We start from the raw sequence: 21,366 nt of genomic DNA on the forward strand, positions 1-21,366 counted from the left end.
TTGCCATTCTATTGGTTCCTGAAATTCTCAAGTATGGGAACCATTGTACTTGCACAGCAATTGTCAATACTGGAAGAACTTTTATAGATGATAAGCAAAGAAAAGGCCAGGTAACTTTGTGAAATGCTTAGAATATCTGCTGCGTCAGGAATCACTACATGTATCTAGTAAGTAAAGGTGCTGACAAGTCCTGCAATTTGTTTTGTTTAACTCAGTGTTTCAAAAACTTTTTGAAAATGGTATTTTATTTTCTCTTAGCAATTGATAACTTTGGAGAAAGCTACACTAGTCTGAAGGGTTCTCAAAGTAGGATGTCATTTATTTTTTCAAAGACATTTTTTAGAATAGTTTAAATCTATAAATAATTGAGAAGATAGTAGAGTTCTCACATACTTCACATCAGTTTCCTCTATTATTAACATCTTAATATTAGCCCGACACCTTTGTTACACTTAATAAACCAATGTTGATGCCCTTATTAACTAAAGTATATATTCGGATTTCCTTAGTTTTTACTGAATGTGCTTTTTCTGTTCCAAGATCCCACCCAAGATAGCACATATGTCTCCTCTTGGCTGTGGCAGTTTTTTAGGCTTTTCTTGTTTTTGATGACTTTGACAGCTTGTGGGAGTACCAATCAGGTATTTCTGTAGGATCTTCCACCATGAGTAATGGAATTTGCCTAATGTTTCTCTCACAATAAGAAAGGTTATGGGTTATTGGACAGCAGACCATGGAGGTAAAGTGCCATTTTAATTGTATCATATCAAAGGCATACACTATCAATGCAATTTAAGATTGATGTTGACCTTGTTCACCTGGCTGAGATAGTGTTTGTCAGGTTTTAGAGCTTTAATGTTTCTCCCTCACCCATATGTCCCACCATTCCCACCATATTGGACTTTTTGAAGGAAATCACCATGTGCAGCCTGTGGCTGAAGAGTGGGGTTGTACTCCCATTTTTGAATAGTCTTAGTAGTTTTAATACATTCACAATGTTGTGTGAATTCACCACTATCTAGTTCCAGAACATTTCTTCACTCCACAAGGAAACCCTGTACCCACGAAGCAGCCACTCCCCATTTCCCTCTCCACCCAGTCCCTGGAGAGGTGTGTAGCACTAGTCTACCTTCTGTCTCTGGCTTTGCCTTTTCTGGACATTTCATATAAATGGAGTCATACAAATCTCTATCTATCAGTGGAACAGAAATCACAGTCCAGAAATAAGCCCTTTCGCTGATGGTGAATTGATTTTGACAATGATGCCAAGACACAGTTCAACTTGATTTGCATATTCCTACTGATTAATGATGTTCCTACTGATTAATGATTAATGTGCTTGGTGGACTTTTTCTATATCTTTGATTCTATTGAGAAATGTCTATTAAAATCCTTTATCCATTTTAAATTATCTTTTTTATTATTGAATTATAAGAGTTCTTTGTATATTTTGGATAGAAGTCCCTTATCATCACATATTTGACCTGCAATGTTTTTTTCCATTCTTTAGATTCTCTTTGTTTTCTTGATGGTTTCCTATGGAATACACAATTTTTCAATTTTGATGAAGTCCAATTTGCCTATTCTTTCTTTTGTCATTTATGCTTTTGATGTCACATCTAAGAAACCAATGTCACAAAGAATTCTCTGTGTTTTCTTCTAAGAGTTTTACAATTTTAGTTCTTGTATTTAGATCTATGATCCATTTTGAATTAGTTTTTTGTCCATGGTGTGAGGTAAGGGTTCAACTTCAATCTTTTGCATAAAGATATCCAGTTGTTTCAGTACCGTATGTTGAAAAGACTATTTTTTCCTCATTGAGTTGTATTTCTGTATCAATTTTAGGGGTAGCTTGTCAATTTTTGCAAAAAAGGCAGCAAATTTTTGATAGAGATTGTACTGAATCTACAGATCAATTTGGAAAGCATTGCTACCTTAACAATACTAAGTCTTCAAGTCCATGAATATGAGGTGTCTTTCCATTTATTTAGGTTTCTAAAATTTTCTTTTATCAATGTCTTGTAGTTTTCGATGTACAAACACTACAGTTCTGTTAAATTTATTCATAAATATTTTTTCTTTTAGATGCTACTGCAAATGGAATTGTTTCCCTAATTTCATTCTGGGATTGTTCAGGCATATAGAAGTACAATAGGCTTTTATTTATTGACCGTGTATTGTATCCTGCAACCTTGCTAAACTTATGAGTTCTATCTTTTCTTTTATTCCTTAGGATTTTCTATATTCAAAATCGTGTCATACATGAATAGAGATTTAACTTCTTTTCCAATCTGGATGGCTTACATTTCTTTTTCTTCCTTAATTGCCCTGCAAAACTTGTAGTGGCAAATTAGATATCCTGTCTTGTTCCTAACCTCAGGGGGAACGTGCTCAAATCTTTCCTTATTTAATATGATGCTATTTGTGGGTTTTCTGAGGTACTCTTTATCATGTTGAGTAAGGTGAGTAAGTTCCCTTCCATTCCTAATTTGTTGAGTGTTTGTTTTTTGTTTTTTTTTGGTGGTGGTGGGGAAGGGTTGCCACTTTGTTGCCCTGGGTCGAGTGCCTTAGTGTCACAGCTCACAGCAACCTCAAACTCTCGGGCTCAAGCAATTCTCATGCCTTAGCCTCCCTAGGAGCTGGGACTACAGGTGCTCACCACATGCCCAGCTATTTTTCTTTTCTTTTTTTTTTTTAGAGACGAGGTCTCGCACTGGCTCAGGCTGGTCATGAACCTGTGAGCTCAGGAAATCCACTCCTCTTGGCCTCCCAGAGTGCTGGATTACAGGCGTGAGTCATTGAGCCCGGCCCTGTTGAGTTTTTTTTTTAATCATAAAAAGGTACTGGATGTTGTTATGTTTTTCTATGTCAATTGAGATACTTGTGTGTTCTTTGCCTTTTAATCTGTTAATGTGTGAATTACAATGATTTAGTTTTGTATGTCGAATCTCTCTTGCATTCCTGGAATAAACCACACTTTGTTTTTGTTTACAGTCCATTTTGTATCTTGTTGGAATAAGTCCGTTGATACTTTGATGAGGATTTTTGCATTTATATTCTTAAATAATATTGGTATGTAGTTATCTTGTAATGTCTTTGTCTGGTACTGGGTGTCAGGGTACCAGTGAGGTACCCAGTACTCATATGAGGACTGGCCTCAAAATGAGTTGGGAAGTGTTCCTTCCTTCTGTATTTTTTAAAAAGAGCTTCTACATAATTGGTGGTAATTCTTTGAATGTTTGGTAGAACTACCCAGTAAAGCCATCTGGGCCTTACTGGCTTTTTTTTTTTTAAAAAATTCATATTCATGTACATACAATCAGTGGCTAGCAAAGGCCTGGATATGTGTTAAGTATTGGGCATCAAGGGACACAAGGAATTTTACTTCACTAGAATCTTGATGTATTCTCCAGACAGGTCTTCTGAGCACCTGTCCTGACCCATTCCATGGAGTCACAAAGTGAGTTTAACCTCCCTGCCCTGTGGTGGGAAGGAAACTGTACCCCCCAGTCCTGGGGCAGGGAAGACACACTCACCATCATCCAGAATGACCAGCAGTGGAGCCAGAAGGTCACACATGCCCTGGACATAGCCGATCTCAATGTGCTGCCAGACGTAGCTATGAGAGATGTGAGGGGCCAGTGATGGCATGCACAACCCGCCTCTGCAGGCCCCTCCGCCCCTCCCCCCGCACGACCCACCTCTGCAGGCCCCTCCGCCCCTCCCCCCTGCACAACCTGCCTCTGCAGGCCCCTCCCCCCCTGTTTGGTCTCCCACCCTTCACTTGGACCACTCCCTCAGCATCCTGACTACCCGTCCTACTCTCTTCAAGCATCCTATGAGCAGCCATCAGAATGACCTCCCTGAAGTCCAGCTCCAGGAGGCTTCTATATGTTCAAAAACCTTCATGAGGTCCCCACTGTCTGATGGGATGATGTACAAACTCCTTTACTGGGGGTATAAAGCATTTATAACCTGTTCTCAATTCATGTTTACAGCTTACATATTACTTCTTAGTTTCTCTTCCCCTCCAGCCACACTTCCCCTTGCACAAATAAACCACATTTATACCTCGGTGCCTTTGCCCTAGCAGTTTCCTCTATCTGGAATCTTGGTCTACCCTTTATTAATATAACAATAATTTATATTTACTGAGCATTTTCTGTATACTCAGCCCACTATGCATGCATTGCACCATTTACTTTTCAAAATAATCACACAAAACAGTTACCATCAGCATCCCATTTTGTAGCCATACAATCAATTAGTTACTACTAAATTGTCTGTAGTCATTAATTCTGGGCGAGTGGCATTGACTACTGAAGATGAGGAGAAGTTTCTCTTTATATCTTATAAGGCTCTAATCTCCTTAACTTACTTGAATTTTTTAATAAGCAGGGGTTACTTTTGTATTTTTTTTTTAGGCAAGAGTGATACAAAGTTTATTGAGGAAGAGAAAGATAAGTTTACAGAGTAAGAAAGTTGACAAAGCAGGATGTGTTTGCCATAGAAAGCCAATGAGCCTCCATTGACAGGGCAAATATGCAAAGAGGCCAACGTCCATATTTTAATAAATGCCAGTAGTTATTTTTTAATGAATAGTACTTAAGCCCTAGATCTTGACTTAAAGAAAAAAAGAAAAAGAAGGCAGATTGTAGATACAGAGAGATGTGGCTGTGAGCTACCCACAGCCCAGAGTGCTCTGAGTAATGTAGTTCCTCTCTGAGCCTGCACATCCCCACTTATAAAAGGGGATAGGTTGAGGGTTAGTTGAGGACTGATTAAGCAATGATCAAAAAAGGCTCAGAACAGTGGTATACAGTAGGTGCTTAATAAATGCTCGGTGTTGTTGTTGTTATTATTATTTGTCAGTGTGGGTTGAAATTAGATTCCAGGTGGGAATGAAGTCAGCTTCAGAGACCGAAATAAATTCTCCCTGGGCCTGCAAAAGTCCTGATCTTGTCCAAACCCTCTCCCTTCCCGGGTCCTTCCCCTCACCCCCACCACCTGCACATGATGTTGCGCAGCTTCTCCAAGTTGGCAGGGGTGAAGTACCAGTAGTTGCGGTCACACCTCTGCACATCCTTCTCGATGCGATGCAGATTCACTGTATATAGGTCCAGCAGCTCCGGCTATAAGGCCCCAAGAGGGGAAGAAATGAAAAATTACACCCAACTCCTCACTAGGAAAAGAGCATCTCCCCTCCTCCTAATCCTCTCCTGGACCGCTTGGGTGTTTGATTTCATTTGTTTTTATTTTTTTTTATTCCAATAAATTTAGGCAGTACAAATGGCTTTTGTTACATGGATGAACTGTATGGTGAGAAGTCTGGGCTTTCAGTGTATCCATCACATGAATAGTTTGTTTTGAGGGCAAGTGTCTTTTATTCTACAGGATACAATTCTTTCTCAAAGAGTCGCAACTACAGGGAGTGCACTGCTCTCTGCTAGAAACTGGATAAGGAGAATGGATGAATGCACTCTGGGCTTAATTTTGAAATTGTTCAATGGTATGACAAGGAAATGGCAACATTTAAGGATCAAAACCTAATCCAGAAAGGTGAGATAACACCAAAATTGGCTTACTCCCTGAGGGAAGATGCCAAATTGGAAAATTTAAGCTTAGATTTAATTACTTTGTGTTCCCCAAACCTTCTGAGGTGCGGAGTCTAATAAAAGACCTTCCTGAAGAAAGGTAGAACCCCAAAGAATCACACCTTCAGTAAGGGATGACTAGAAAAACTATTAATACTAATGTCACAGAGTCTCAAAACAATGCCTTGATGCCCTGAACATATGTATAAATTAAGTGTAAATGATCTCCCTAGATGATTAAGAGCCACAAGTCAGGTTTACAACTCATGCAGATTTATAACCCACATTTCCACAACCTGGATGGTATGAAAGATCAGAGAATTTAGTTCAAAGTCATCTCACACTTGTATTCTTCTGGTACCAGGAAGAAAACCCTCTATTGAGGAATCTGCTTCACACCTAGGCTTTAAATAGTGCAACAGACAGAACTCCAAGAAATACGAACTTGTGCTCAAAAATCAGAAAACACCCCCAGAGAAAGAAAGGTATCATAAATAACAGCATAAATACCAGATAGCAGAATGAGACTCCTGCTTAGTTTTTGCTGTATTTAAAGCAAAATACATAAATATGTTTGCTCTATTTAAAGAAATAAAAGAGGTTAAAAACAAGAGGAATAGACTATAAAAATAAGTAGATTGTTTTAAAGCACAACTGCAGAAAAGCCAAATAAAACTTTAAAAAGGCTTATTAAATGCTAATTAGAGAAAGGTGACAGAAAATTAGACACTCTGAAGAGACAATTAGTGAATTAAAAGGAGATCTGAAGAAAATATCCAGAATTCAGCACAGAACGTCAAGGAAATGATAAAATGAAAGAGAAGTGGTATCCATAGAGGACAGGGTGAGAAGATGTAACAAACGTTTAACCAGAGCTACAGCCGGAGGGAGAAAATGGGGAAGTAGCAACAGCTGAGTAAATAATAGATGAGAATTTTCCAGAACTGTCTAAAGACACCAATTTGCAGATACATAAAACCCAACAAACCACTACAAAAAAGAAATCCATACCTAGGCACACAATGTCACACACCCAAAAAAAGAACCCTAAAGGTGGGCAGCACCTGTGGCTCAAAGGAGTAAGGCACCAGCCCCACAGGCCGGAGGTGGTGGGTTCAAACCCAGCCCCGGCCAAAAAAAAAAAAAAAAAAAACCCTAAAGGCAGCCAGAAAGAGAGGAGATTATCTTTAAAAAAATGAAAATTAGATCTTTCAAGATTTTTTAAAGGAATGACAAGTAAACAACTGATTTATCCACAGCAACAACGGAATCTACAAGACAGTGGAACAATACCTTCAAAATACTGAGAGAAAATAACTACAATCTAGAGCTGCATATTCCGTGAAAACACCTTGCAAGAATAAGATGAGATGAATACTGTTCAAAATGGAGAGATACTCTGCAACAGGACATGCTAAAGAGTGCACTTCGTACAAAAAGACAGGTATCCCAGAACGAGAGGCCTATGATGTAAGAAGGAATGAAACGCTAAGGATGTGGATGCCACTGGGGCATGTGCCCCTCAACAAGGGAGAGAACCAAGAAAGAGGTAAATATGAGACAGAAAATAGAAGAGAAGCAAAGCAAAGGGGACGTGAGATGAGGGTGGATAACAACTACAGCTCAGGCATGGGGACAGGGCAATGCCTGAAAGCCTCAGGAATTCTTTGGATGTCCCAAATAAATAAACCTGACATATCCAAAATCTTGAGAAGAGATTTTTAGAAAACTGGAAGATTCGGAGGAGTGAATTGATGATAAATACATAGCAAAGTCAGTAAAAAATCTCCTTTCAGCTGATGTCCCTTGGCTTGGACTTTCTGGCAAGGAAGCAAATTTGAATATTCAAAAGACACTGGACCTGAGTCTAAATCACAAAGCTCATCATCAAGGTTGCTGGTGATCAAGTGCTTACGATATTCCAGGCACATGGGACTTTAACTTGTTAATTTTGAAAGCAACTTAGGAAGGAATAGGGAAACGGAGGCTCAGAAGGGATCAAGTGACTTGCCAAAGCTGAGATTTGAACCCAGGATTATTTACTGCAAAACCTTTAAATATTGTCCTCCCTCCCAAATGTGTTTCTATAGTGAATCCTCTGTGATGGGCAAAATGCAACAACCCAGAGGGCTCACTACCGGGTTGTTCTGGATAAAGGGTTTGTGGTACATCCCCTCCATCCTACAGCTGGAGCTAAGATAATTGAGTGGAGAGTCCTGGTGACTTACAGAGTAGGTGACACCACTGGACGACACAGGGGACACCTCATTGTTGGCAGAAGTGGTCACAACCAGAGAAGCCAGCGCAGGGAAGAGGCTTTCCATCTCAGGCTCCTCTGAGAGGTTGTCCTCACTGTCCATCTGGCTACGTTTCTCTGCCTCGCTGCCCCGCCAGCTCTCCATCACAGTATCATCCTTTTCAGGCAGGGCCACGTCCATGCTGCCAGTGATGGACATGAACTCATCCATGCTCTCGTTGGCAAGGAGGTCACTCTCCAGGCTGTCCTGCACAGCCAGCTCCTCACGAGCCTCGTCCTGGGAAGTGGTGGCCTCACTGCTCTGCCTGTCATCCATGCTGCTGTCCCTGGGTTGCAGCACTGGGGGGATATTCCGCTGGGCATCCAGGACACTGTCTTCTGTGCTCAGACTGGGCTCCGAGTGCTCCGAGAGGCCCGAGGAGAAGTTATGGGAGGAGGGATGCCCAGAGTCTGGGGAACAAGTGCCATTCACCAGGTTTCCATTCGGGATCTTGGGCTGTTTCCCTTCCAACCTGCCTTCAGTTTCCACCTGCTCCACCTCATCAACAGACTCAAACACCTGAGGACAAGGTGCACAGAGACAGATGGACTAGGATTCCCTGCTCACAGCAGCAACCTGAGTACCCAACAACAGGGATCAGTCCAAACATGCCACATGCACACAGTGGAATACCAGACAACCAAGTGAAAAGAGAGGTAGAACAAGGCAGAATACAGATTCCTGCTTGTGATAAATAAAAACGTGACCTCCATGCTCGTGTGTGCATAGAATAAGCCAGAAGGGGACCTAGGGCATTGAAATGGGGGAGGAACATGTTTTTTCATCAGACAGACCTCTACCACGTGCACATCATTCTTTAAAAGGAAAAAAAAAAAGGGATCAATTTTTAAAAAAGAGTCTTTTATAGCCATGTGGTTGATAATTATGGATCAATTTTAAAATGTAGTTGGATATATATGAGACACTATGAAGAAATATCCAGGATACATTTTAAAGATTTATTTGTGTTTCTTTATGTCCTCAGGTCATATCCCATCAAGGTTAGACAGCCAAAAACTGTATTCCAAAGTCACCTGAAATATTTCTTTTCTCTTATCTCACCAACTTGATTTATGGTTAGTTTTGTATATTTCTGTGCTTTTAAAAACTTATTTTGGATTTAATTGGTTTAAGATAAGTAAAAAATTTGCCTAACTCCATTTAAATTCAAAGTCAAAATTAGAAAAAAGAAAAAGCATATTCAGGGAAATGTAGCTTCTTTCCCTGTCCCCTTCCCCTTTTGGTAATCATTTTGATTTAATTCTGGTTTATCTTTCTGCTGTTTTTTTTTTTTTTTGTAGAGACAGAGTCTCACTGTACCGCCCTCGGGTAGAGTGCCGTGGCGTCACCCGGCTCACAGCAACCTCTAACTCCTGGGCTTACGCGATTCTCCTGCCTCAGCCTCCTGAGCAGCTGGGACTACAGGCGCCCGCCTCTTTCTGCTGTTTTTGAAAGCAGATGCAAAAATATACCTATATTAATATTTCCTCTTTTTACAAGAAAGGTGACATACTACACATGTTTCTTTTCTTCTTTGATATCGAGGGAGATGGAGCTATCTCTTTTCATCAAATGAAATGGAAAGTTCTTGAACACATTGATGGCATTTATGTAGAATTTTTTTTAAAGACTACTAAACACTGCTATATTTGCTATAACATTGCTATATTATGTACAGCTTTCTGTTATGTAAAGGCATACAGAAGGTCTTGAAAGGATATTCAGCAAAATGATGATGGTGATGTTATTTCAATGGTGGGCAGCCAGGGATTAAAGATGATCAAAGTAAACTTTGACTTTCTCTGCAATGTTTTAGTTTTTTACAGGGGGACTAGATTCATATGTTACTTGGAAAAAACTTGACTTTTAAAGCTAGTATGAAAAGCTTAAATAACCCAGAAAATGAACTGCAAATGATGGACATCCAATCCCCATCACCTGGGGTGGAAGGGAGGGGCATGGGCTGGCAGGGTGAGGCCGGTGGAAGGGGTGGGGCCTCTGAGCGGTCACCTGTGTGCTGCTGCTGGAGTCACTGTGCAGGCGGATGTTCTGGTGGCCCGAGCTGCAGCTCTGGGAGGACTGAGAGAAGGAATAGGAGGGAGAGAGGGTGAGGCTGCATCCTGGCCCGCAGCAGGAGTGTCTGCTGGTCTGTGAGCCAAGAAGCCTGATTTCCTCTCTATCCTGACTGGCTCACCCCCTCAGGGGCTCAGCTTCTTAGCTATAAAATGCAAAGAGGGAACCACTCTCTGCTTCCCAGAGCTTCCTCAGAGACTGCTTTGGCCTCTGGGCCTCCACCTCCCACTTCCACAACTGGAGCACCCACCATCAACCGCTCTCTACTTGAGACGTCTGCCAGATATTTTAGTTCAGAGTAACTGGTTGTATTTATGGCTCATTTTTATTTACCTGCTGCCTGCATACGTGCCTTCTGCCCTTGAATTTGGCAGTTCTTGCCTATTCTGATGCTATGCCTGGCCATGTGGCTTGCTTCAGTCATCGGGATTAGCAAACTTAACTCAGTAGAGGCTTAAAATGTGCTTGTGCATTTCTGGCTTATCTCTTCAGCATCTGCTCCTTGCTGGAGGGACGATGAGGCCCCTGGTGCACACGGCTGTGTCATCACAGACAAACGAGAATGCCCAACTGAGATCAACAAACCTTTTAGTTAACCAGACACAGACAGCTGATGCCAGAGTGAGCCCCACCCAGCCCAGCTCAGAGCAGAACCTCTCACCTGGTCTCACAGACTGGTGAGCAAAAATAAATGTTGATTTTTGGAAGTCACTGACTTTTGGTGGTTGTTTGTTATACAGCAGTATCATGGCAATTGATAACTGATAGAGATAACTGGTGAACAGAATTAACCTTTTTTTCCTGAGCTCCTGCTTGAGGCTGTTTAACTGGAGGTTCTGGGAGGTTACTGGAACATTCTTGACATTCTAGGACATTTCTGACAGTAACTAGCACGTAGTAGGTACTCAATAAGCATTTGTTAAATCAATTAAAGCCAGACATTGTGCTAGGGACTTTATATACCTTGTCTTGTTTGAGCTATACACAAACCTCCTCTGTACACCTGATTATTCCCACTTTATAGATGCAGAAACTGAGGCCCAGAAGAAAAGGTGTTTGCAGGAGACCCCAGAGCTAGGTAAGGGTGGAGTTAGAACCCAGGTCTAATTGCAGAGTCATTCACCGCCCCCAACCTCAAAAATAAAGCCATGAGTGGTACTGTCCCAAAACCCCAGACACTCAGCCTAATAAAGCAAGTCTTGGCCTTCACCACCCCTCTTGTTCCCTAAAGCCACTGCTGTCACCTCATTGCTGATGGTGGAGTCTCTGTGCATCATTCGGTGCAGGTGGCTGTCTAGGCTGGCTCCCGAAGAGCATTTGGCCAGAGCTGCAGCATGTGACTCCCGCTCCCTCTGTCGCACGATTGCTTCGCAGCCCAGCCACTCGGCCATGGTCTGTGCGTAGCAGGCATGAATCTGCTCATCCACCTGCCAGGGCAGATGCAAGGTCACTTGAAATGCTGAGGCCCCTGAAGAGAGTCAGCCTCACCTGAAGAGAGTGGCTCTGAACCATCCAACATTCATGCAATTAGCAATTAGATATTCGCCGAGTACCTACGATGTCACATCTAGCACTGGCAAGGTCCTGAAGGCACAGGAAAGGGAACAAGCTACATCTTTCTTTCATTTTTTCCCCTTCCTCCCTCCCACCCTTCTTTCTTCCTTTTCTCTCTCTCCATTTTTTTTTTCTGTTTGTTTTTTGAAATAAGGTCTCTCTCTGTTGCCTGGGCTAAAATGCAGTGATGTCATCATAGTGATTACAACTTACTGCAACTTCAAACTCACGGGCTCAAACAATCTGTCTGCCTCAGCCTCCCTAGCAGCTGGGACTATAAAGCTGTGCCATTCTTCCCGGCTAATTTTTCTGTTTTTTAAGAGACAGGGTCACACTCTCGCTCAGGCTGGTCTTCTCTTAGCCTCCAGTGATCTTCCTGCCTCAGCCTCCCAAAGTGCTGGGATTACAGGTGTGAGCCACTATGCCTGGCCTCTCTCTTCATGCACACAACCATTGTTGAGCCCCTACTATGTGCCACACAGTGTACAGGCCCTGGAAACACCAAAAGGAAAAGACTACTTCTTTCCTTTTGTACTACTTTCCTTCCTTCATTTCTCACTCAAACATTCATTCACTGATTCATCTGATTTGATAAGCCAGATGATGAGTACATAGGACTTCTGTATTATTTTGCAACTTCTTGTGAACCTGTAATTACAGATGCTCATTAACTTACAGTGGTGTTAAGACCAGATAAAACTATCACAAATCAAAAACACCGCAAGTCAAAAATGCATTTTTGGTGTGCCAGAGCCCAATAAGCTCATTGTAAAGTCAAAAATTCATTATGTTGAACCATCATGAGTAAGGGATCATCTATATTTCAAAATAAACTTTTTGAAAATATTAATTGCATCTGTTTCTTTTTTACTTCTTAAATATAACCACTAAAACATTTAAAATTGTAAATGTGCTACAATAATCAAGATAGCATGGTATTTACAGGACAGACACATGGATTAATGGAACAGAATAGAAAACCCAGGAATAGACACACAAATCCGCCCAAACAATTTTGGACAAAGATGCAGAAGCAATTCAGTGGAGAAAAGATATTTTTTCGACAGATGGTGATAGAGCAATCGGATATTCACAAGCAAAAAATGAACTCAAAATGTTCTATATTTAATGTAAATACAAAACTTCTAGGAGAAACTGTAGGAGATCTTCAGAATCTAGATCTATATCAAAAGCACAATCCATAAAAGAAAAACTTGCTAAACTGAAGTTCATCAAAAATTTAAAAATTTGTTTTATAAAAAACTCTAGGGCCTGGCACAGTGGCTCACACCTATAATCCCAGCACTCTAGGATGCCAAGGCAGGAAGATCATTTGACCTCAGGAGTTCGAGACCAGCCTGAGCAAGAGTGAGACCCCCTGTCTCTACAAAAAGTAGAAAAATTAGCCGACATCATGGCAGATGCCTGTAGTCCCAGCTACTAGGGAGGCTGAGGCAGGAGGATCAACTGAACCCAGGAGTTTGAGGTTGCTGTGAGCTAGGCTGATACCAGGGCACTCTAGCTTGGGCAACAGAGTGAGACTCTGTCTCAAAAAAAAGACTAAACTAAAAATGACTCTATTAAAATGATGACAAACTAAGACTGGGAGGAAATATTTGCAAACCATGTATTTGACAAAGGACTATTACCTGAATATAGAAAGAACTCTCAGCAATCCAATTAGAAAACTGGCAAAAGGCATGAGCAGCCATTTCACCAGAGAAGATATACAATGGTAAATAAGCGCATGCAAAGATGTCCAACCTCATTAGCCATTTGAGAAATGCAAATTGAGAACCATAATGAAATATCATTTATATACCGTCAGAGTGGCTAAAATACAAAAGAGGGGCAACATCAATCCCGGGTGAAGATGCAAATGGGAATCATTCATATATTGCTGGGGGTAACATGAAATGGTACAGCAGCTGCAAGTTTCCCAGTTTCTTATAAAACCAAACATGCAACTACCATATGACTCAGCAATTGGATTCTTGCTCATTTGTTACCAGAGATATGATAACTTGTACTCATCCAACATACACACATGGTATTGGCATGAATGGTACATGAATGTTCTTTGCAGCTTTATTTGTAATAGCCAAAAAACTAGAAACAATCTAGCTATATGCACCAAAAGGTGTGTAGTTAAACTGTAGAACATCCACCTCATAGAATACTGTGCAGCCACAAAGAGGAATCAGTCCCAATAAGTTACATACCAAATGATTCTATTTATACAACACTCTTAAAATGACTAAGTTATAGAAATGGAGAACATATTATTAGTGGTTTCCAGGAATTAGGGATAGGCGCTGGAAGGAGGTAGGTGTAACTATAAAAGTACAACATCTCAGGGTCCCTTTGGTATTACAGATAGTCTGTATGTTGCCTCTGGTGATGGACACAAATGTCCACATGTGAGAAGATGGCAGAGAACAAAACACACACACACACACACAGACACACACACAAGTATCGGTAAAACTGGGGAAATCTAAATAAGATTAGTATATTGTAGCAGTGTCAATACCCTGGTTGTGATATTGTATGACATGACAATTTTGCAGGATGTTACCATTGGAAGAAGTTGGGTAAAGGATGCATGTTATTTCTTTACATTATTTCTTACAACTGTATGTGGATTGATAGTTATAGCAAAATAAAATGTTTATTAAAAAAATTACAGGCAGGCCGGGTGTGGTGGCTCACGCCTGTAATCCTAACACTTTGGGAGGGTGAGGGTGAAGGATCATTCAAGCCAGAAGTTTGAAATTGCAGTGAGCTATGATGATACCACAGCATGCTAGCCCAAGTGACAGAGTGAGACCTAGCTCAAAAAAATTCTGTTTTACATATGTAGCCTGTGTTGTCTACCTATTAGCACTACCGTTGGGGTTCCTGTCTCCCCAACATCTCCCAGATCCATCTTGGTCCAACATGAGGAGAGAGTTCCCCTAGCCTCAGAGTATCTGGTTCCTTTTGTTGCTAAAGATCCTAGCACCCACGGGTCACCAACCTCCTTTCTTTCTGTTTCTGTCATCCCGAACTGGTAGTGGCCCAGGAGGAAGGGCCACACGGCCTTGCGGATCTCCGGCTGGATGCCTCCGTAGTAAATGAGACGCAGCAGCTCCTGCGGTTCGTAACTCTGTGGAGGGCAGGGCAGAAGCAGACTGTGGTCATCTAAAGATCAGGAAATGGACTCCGTGGCCTAGCAGCCCTGCTCCTCGGACCCATCCTCCAAATATCCTGATGTGAGCACACAAAGCCATGCGTAACTAGATATTCATCACAGCGTCATATGAAAAAGCCACCCCCCAGCAATTCTTCAACTGCCCACAAACATAAACATGCACACCACATGGGTACGCCACACAGGGATTTAAAGAGGGGGGCACATCTATCAGGACCTACATAAAAAGATGCTCAATGTGTATCACTGAGGGGGGAAAAAAAACAGGAGGCAGAACATGTCTACTATGAACCCATTTTTATAAAAAGAAAAAGAAAGGGCTGTATATAATGAAGTAATCTTTCCAATCTCCCGTCAATTTTCCATACTGTGTTAATGTGGAAATACCTTGGAGTTATTAATTTTGGCTCAGCTTTAAGAAAACATCTCCAAAGCAAATTAATCCAAAATGAACATTTCCAGCTACTGCCTCATATGCTAATACATTTTGTGCAAAAGTAAGATGACTTTAATAGCTAACCTGCTTGCCTTTTTTTTTTTTTTAAATTCATTTTCAGGCAAAGGCTTTGCAGCTACAGTTAGTGAAGCTGACGGACTGGCAGGTTCTAAAAATGTGTGCATGTGGGAAGTCCTGAGGGTGCTAGAAGGCTGCTATGAAAGGCTCCAGAGACCCTGCTTTCCTCTGACCTCTTTGCTTCACGTTCCACCTATTTCACGTCTTAACACTAATCTTAGGTGTACACTGGAGCCCACATCTGGAGTCCATTTCCCAGCCTCCTTTGCAGTTAGGTTTGGCCATCTGGCAGGTACATGGCCAATGGGGTATGCTCCTCTATTCTCCCTTTCTGCCAGCTGGAGGCAGACGATCATGAGGCCCTGGAAGACCATAGGACCACAAGACCCTAGGACCCTGAACCTCTCAGAGGAAGGGGGATGCCTACTTGCCAGGAACCCCATCTCCAGAACTGCTGAGTGAGCAAGAAATAAAACTTTATGGTGTCAGGCAACTGAAATAGTGGGGACTGTTTGTTACTGGGGCTCAGGCTACACTCATACAGCAATGCAACTAACAAGGGTGAAAACACGGCCAAAGGCTGGGAATGCTGTTAGATGAACAAATATTTATTTTTAAATGAACAAATATTCATTTCTGACTACTGTTTCAACCAATTTGTCCTTAGACTGGTGCTTCCCCAATGGGAAAGATCATCAAAAATATATATATATTCTTGGGCTCTACTCCCAGAGATGCTAAATCAACAAAACTGGAGCTGAGCCCAGAAATCTATAAATCTTTTAAATTCCTTGGGAAATATGCACACTCAGAGACTGCTGTGGGATAGGAACATTATGACCTTTGGAGAATATGGGTGGGTGTATCTATTTAAATTATTTAAATTTTAAATGTACATCAAGCACTTTTACTTCTAGGAATCCTCTCTTGTAATAAAAGCACTAGTACAGAAAGGTATGTGCTTATAAAGATGTCAACTGCAACATAGTTTGAAATAATTTAGGGAGAATTTGAATAAATTATGGGGCATCCACATGTGAAATGCTAAGGTTCTAACATTCAATATTTCACCTAGAGATCTGAGGGATGTCCTTGATATAAATGTAAATTTGTCACTTAAAAGTATAAATGTCCCTCACTTAAAAAATAGGCAATATAAACATTATGAAGATATGGCTTTGTATCTATTACATATTATATGTAGATATTATATTTCTATATGTATTATATCTACACATAAATCTATAAAGATACAAAGATAAAGACAAAGATATGTACTATAGATATAAATATAGATAAAACATATACAGATATAGGTATTTTATGTAGATTTGCATCTATAGATATAGATGTATAGAAATAAAGATATATAGAGATATTCCTATGGATAAACATAGGAAATATTCAGAAGTGTCTACACCAAACTGAGGATCAAAGCATCATTCATTTGAATGATCCAAACTAGAGGGATGAAGGAGAAAGACAGCATTTAAAATTTTATTTTAATTTTGTACACCTGCATTCTTCATGCTTGGAATTGTTACAATAAGTAGGTATTACTCCTATAATTTTTAAAAAACCCAACTCTTTCTGGCAAAAAGAAAAATAATCTTTCTGTTTGCCCAGATTTGGAATCTGATTTGTCTTTACCACCGAATCCAGTGGCATCTTAGAAGTAATGTACAGAATAGCACCTTCCTTCAAGGTGTGGAAGCCAGCCTGGCCCAGGTGCTCACCAGCTCAGCCCTCCTCAGTCCCTGGGTGGGAAGGTACTCAGAAATTGGGCCACTAGATTGATTCAGTGTGGAGGAAAGAGGTATGTCCTTCTAAACTTTGTTCTTGGCAGAGATAAACTAGTGCTTCTCAAAGTGGGTTCTACCTTCCTGCTAGGCTAGAAGGCACTTTTCTAATAAAGGTTTCAGTGGCTAAATACATTCAAGGGAATATTCCATATCCTCTCTCCCATGCCCCAATTTCTTAAGGGTGGCAAGGATATTGTACGGCCAAGGCTCTGAGAAGTCCTGCAAAATACAGAGAACTGTTTAACTTCATTTGCCTATTTGCCTATGAAACTTTTTTTAAACATAAACATTTCTCTTCCAGAAATATTTGTATTCTAATAAAAAAAAATCTTAGAAAGAATTCCAAGTGAACTATCTGGGCCCAAGACAGAGATGGAACAAAGACTTTAGAACAGTGGTGGAAGGGTTTTCTTGGTCTAGCTGCCTCCCTCTAACTTAGCTACTCTTAGGTAGTTTGGACTAGGCCATAAATTCCTCCTAGCTGGGGTCATGTCTCAGCATTTTCTACAGAACTGAGCATACAGCTGATGCTTAATAATAAATGTTCAGTGACCAATTCATTCTTTACTCCCAGGTGAGCATATGTTTTCTATTCCCTCTATCTCCATCCTAGAGGGCAGAAGTGAGCTGTGGGTCTTAGAACTCTCAGCAAGAGGAAGGGAGGTTGAGTTTGTCTATGCAGAATCCAAGCAAGGCAACTTGAGCCCCCACAAGCAGGTGGGATTTTTTCTTAGGTAACAAGGCGACAAGATGACCTTCCCTGCAGCCTCGGCACCATTGCAGGTCAACCTCAGTTAAGCCTTACTGTGCTGTCCTGAAGGTACTGCTCCCAGATCCCAGCCGTCAGTCCCTGTCCAGCATCACAGGGCAAGTCTGGAGACACGATCATGTGATTGACCAGGGCTGACAAGTGGGTCCTCACGGTGGACAAGTGTCTGCAGTAGGCAAGCCCTGTCAGGGGAGGGAAGGAAAGTGTCATCATCCACCATCTGATACCACCTCACCTTGTCTCATGAAGTCTCCAGGGTCTGTCCTAGTCCCCTTCTTACTGAACTCCCATAATTCAGTGAATTCTCATCATCTCCTCTCCCCTTTTCCAGACAAGGAAGGTGAGGCCCACAGGGGGACTGTCACTTGCTGACTTGACTGTTCATTAGCTCTGTTACCCTTGGGAAGTCTGATCTCCTTTCTTAGTCTCTGGCCAGGTGGTTCCACTCTCCCCTGCTGGAAGCCAAAAAGTTTAATTAATAGGCTGGAGTCAGAGAAGGGCATGAAGGAAGGGGGTCTGTGACTCCGCAGGTTCGCTATGGCTCTGTCTGCTTTCAGTCCACACAAAGAAAGAGAATGTGAGATATGGTTGAATCCCATCCAAATTGCATTTGGATGGGTATACATCTCAAAGAAAGGAAATCAATGGCTCAAAGAAATATCTGCACTCCCATGTACATCACAGTACTATTCACAACAACCAACACAGAGAATCAAGCAAAGTGTCCACCAACCGATGAATGGATAAAGAGAATGTGGTACATATGGTACAATGGAATACTATCCAGCCATTAAAAAGGAGTGGAATCCATCATTTGCAGCAACATGGATGGAACTGGCAAGAAGCCAGGCACAAAAAGACAAATATTTCATGTTTTCACTCATATGTGGGAGCTGCTCGTTGTAGAAGGAGAGAGTACAGTGGTGGTTGCCAGAGGCTGGGAAGACAAGTTTGTTCATGGGTATAAAAATACAGTTAGATAGAAGAAATAAGTTCTCAAATTCGATAGTACAGTAGAGAAATTATAGTTAACAAAAATGTATTGTATTTTTCAAAAGAGCTCAGAAGAGAAGAATTGTAATGTCCCAACACAAAGAAAAGATAAATGTTTGAGCTAAGGGATATAACAATTACCTAGACTTGATCAATACACATTGCATACCTATAAAAATAACACAAGTACCCCCAAAATGCGTACAATTACAAGCTATAAAACAATTCAAAAAGATTCCCACTCAAATTGCAGGTGGATAAGAAAGGGCCCAGCAAGGAAGTAACTGGGGAGATGCTGAGGGCACTTAGTTTGCTTTCAGAGATGGCCCTGCCCCCTTAAGGGGGTACCTGACAAGGTGACACACCTTATCTGTCCCACTCTGATCACCTGGAGGGTGCTTGGCAAAGTGCCTAGTACAGAGGAAGGACTGAGCCAATGCCAGCCAATGCTGTTAGCTCTGATCATGCCCCTTCCTTCTGCCTCTTTCTGTCCCTTTCTTCTCCAATTTCCAGAGAGAATTCTGAACCTTCTGGAAACTGAGGACTCACCTTGAAAAACTTCTTGATAATATTTACAGAGCATGCATGACATGCCAGGGACCTGTCCCCAGTCTTTGCCTCAACCCTATGAAGCAGGGATCATTATTATCTCCAGCTGAGGCACAGACTGGTTATGTCCCTTGCACAAGTCACTTTGCTGCAAAGTGTGGAGTTGGGATTTGAAACCAGGACACTGGGCACCATAACCTGGACTCTCAACCACTGTCAGGGATGAGCCAGATTGTCCAATGACATCCATTCCAGAGCGATCTCAACCTCTACCCCTTCCTCCAGGAAGATCTTCAAATTGGGTACAGAAATACCTGCCCAGTACCTGTTCCATGCCTAGCCATGCACTGGGATGAGTAGCAAAATAATAGGCAAAACCCCGTCCTAGCGGAGCTCACGGTCTACCTGTCTTTTCAGGCACCTGGGCATGTGATCTGCACTGCTATTTCATAGGCCCATGCAAATTGTATTAAGACTTTTCTAGAATTTCTGAAAATATACACATTTTATTTCCCCCATTGAGGCTGTGAAGCCGGGGTAAATAAAACCTGATAAGAATCAATATAGCAGAGAAGAAAACAACAAAGCCTTTGGAGTCAAGCAGGCCAGGGTTTGAATCCTCAGCTCTGCTGTTTCACTATGCTACTCTGTGCCTTAGTTTCCTCATCTTGTTAAATGAGAATAATCAGAATAGCAGTATTATGAAATTAATTTTTAAAGTTTTAGGAAGAGATCAGACTACCTTACTCTTCTGCCTCTGCCCACAGGAGAAAGGAGCTGAAATTTATTGAGCACCCACGACATGCAATATTAGGTGTTTGGAGCTTTATATGATACATGCTTCTCAATCAATCCTGAAAACAAACCCTCCAACGTGGGCCCTGGGGATGGAAAGGTTATTAAACCAAGTTTCTGTTCCCCAGGTACTCCTCTGTTCGCTGCTCTCTCTTGGGATCCAGGGACACAATTTATCTCCAATCTGTAGATGAGAAAACTGAGGCTCAGAGAGAGGTTAACACAACTTCATGGAAATCAGACATCTATGGAGTAAAGGAGCAGAGGTTCAAACTCCAGAGCTGATTTCCTCTGATACTGCTGGCATACAATAGGCACTCCATAACTGCTCCTCATAGACCACACTGGCAATGAAGGCCTATACGTACATCCATAGAAGGCTCTGGAAAGGATCTGGTACTTCATGTTGTCACAGAGAAGTTTCAGGGGAGCCCTGCAGATGGAGAGAGAGAAAGATGCTTTGAATAGATCCAAACATAGCCCAGTTTTCTGGCGAGGAGCAGAACTCAAGAGCGTAGGTTAAATCCAGACAGAGGGAGTGGAGGAAGACCTGCCATAATATTATTTCTACCCATATAGCATCAATGCCCCTTCTTCTATCAGTGCCCCAATCTTCCTTTCAGGAATCAACCCCTCCATAACTCTGTCCTAATGCTTCAGATGGAGATGACTCTACCTGGTACTGAACCCAGGTTGCGATCATAGTGATTGGATCAGAGATGAATCTGTGATCCAATCCAGGGCAATGGGAATCAGCCCTGGGACTTTTATTGGAACTACTATAGCAAACAGACACACTTTCTCTCTCCCTCTTTTTTTTTTTTTTTTGTCTGAGTCTCTAAGCAAGTGGGATATAGGGCAGTGTCTGCTGGGAGCCATCTTTGCCACTGCCTGGGAAGGGCCTACCTGACAATGGAACCATCACAGAGGCAAGCAAAGCTAAGAGAAAAACAGAGAGAGAGAGTCCTATGGGAGCACCTGGATCCAGCCATGCCTGAAGACACTGTGCCTCTGAACTTCTCAGTTACATCAACAAATTTTCTTTTTTACTTCAACCAGTTTGAAGTGGATTGCTGTCACTTGCAGAAAGAGTTCTGACTTCTAGAGTGACCCAGGTGAACCAAAGTGAGCCAAACTTGGATTCAGAATCTGGCTGTTTGCAAAGTAGGTGATGCCTCCAACCTTCTCCTTGCATGGTAATCTTGGTGGGGGGAGGCTTTTTTTGGCTGAAAG

The 21,366-nt window shown here is 41.7% G+C and overlaps 1 protein-coding gene across 23 annotated transcripts in view; it reads right to left on the reverse strand.

The window, feature by feature from the left end:
- The window catches only part of LOC128584216 (small G protein signaling modulator 1), an 81,134-nt gene that overhangs the window by 9,902 nt on the left and 49,866 nt on the right, over positions 1-21,366 (reverse strand). For 14 of the 23 annotated variants that reach the window (XM_053589251.1, XM_053589253.1, XM_053589252.1 and 11 more), the window contains 8 exons: positions 20,502-20,566; positions 17,833-17,978; positions 14,538-14,666; positions 11,209-11,391; positions 9,902-9,970; positions 7,823-8,410; positions 4,999-5,132; positions 3,537-3,619 (listed from right to left, as the gene is read on the reverse strand). In XM_053589251.1, coding sequence (XP_053445226.1) covers positions 3,537-3,619; positions 4,999-5,132; positions 7,823-8,410; positions 9,902-9,970; positions 11,209-11,391; positions 14,538-14,666; positions 17,833-17,978; positions 20,502-20,566 — 1,397 coding nt within the window. Of the gene's footprint in view, positions 1-3,536; positions 3,620-3,813; positions 3,952-4,998; positions 5,133-7,822; positions 8,411-9,901; positions 9,971-11,208; positions 11,392-14,537; positions 14,667-17,832; positions 17,979-20,501; positions 20,567-21,366 lie in introns of all 23 variants that reach the window. The other 9 variants (XM_053589244.1, XM_053589246.1, XM_053589264.1 and 6 more) reach the window with 4 other exon arrangements.

Source organism: Nycticebus coucang, chromosome 4, assembly GCF_027406575.1.
Source record: "Nycticebus coucang isolate mNycCou1 chromosome 4, mNycCou1.pri, whole genome shotgun sequence".
NCBI lineage: Eukaryota > Metazoa > Chordata > Mammalia > Primates > Lorisidae > Nycticebus > Nycticebus coucang.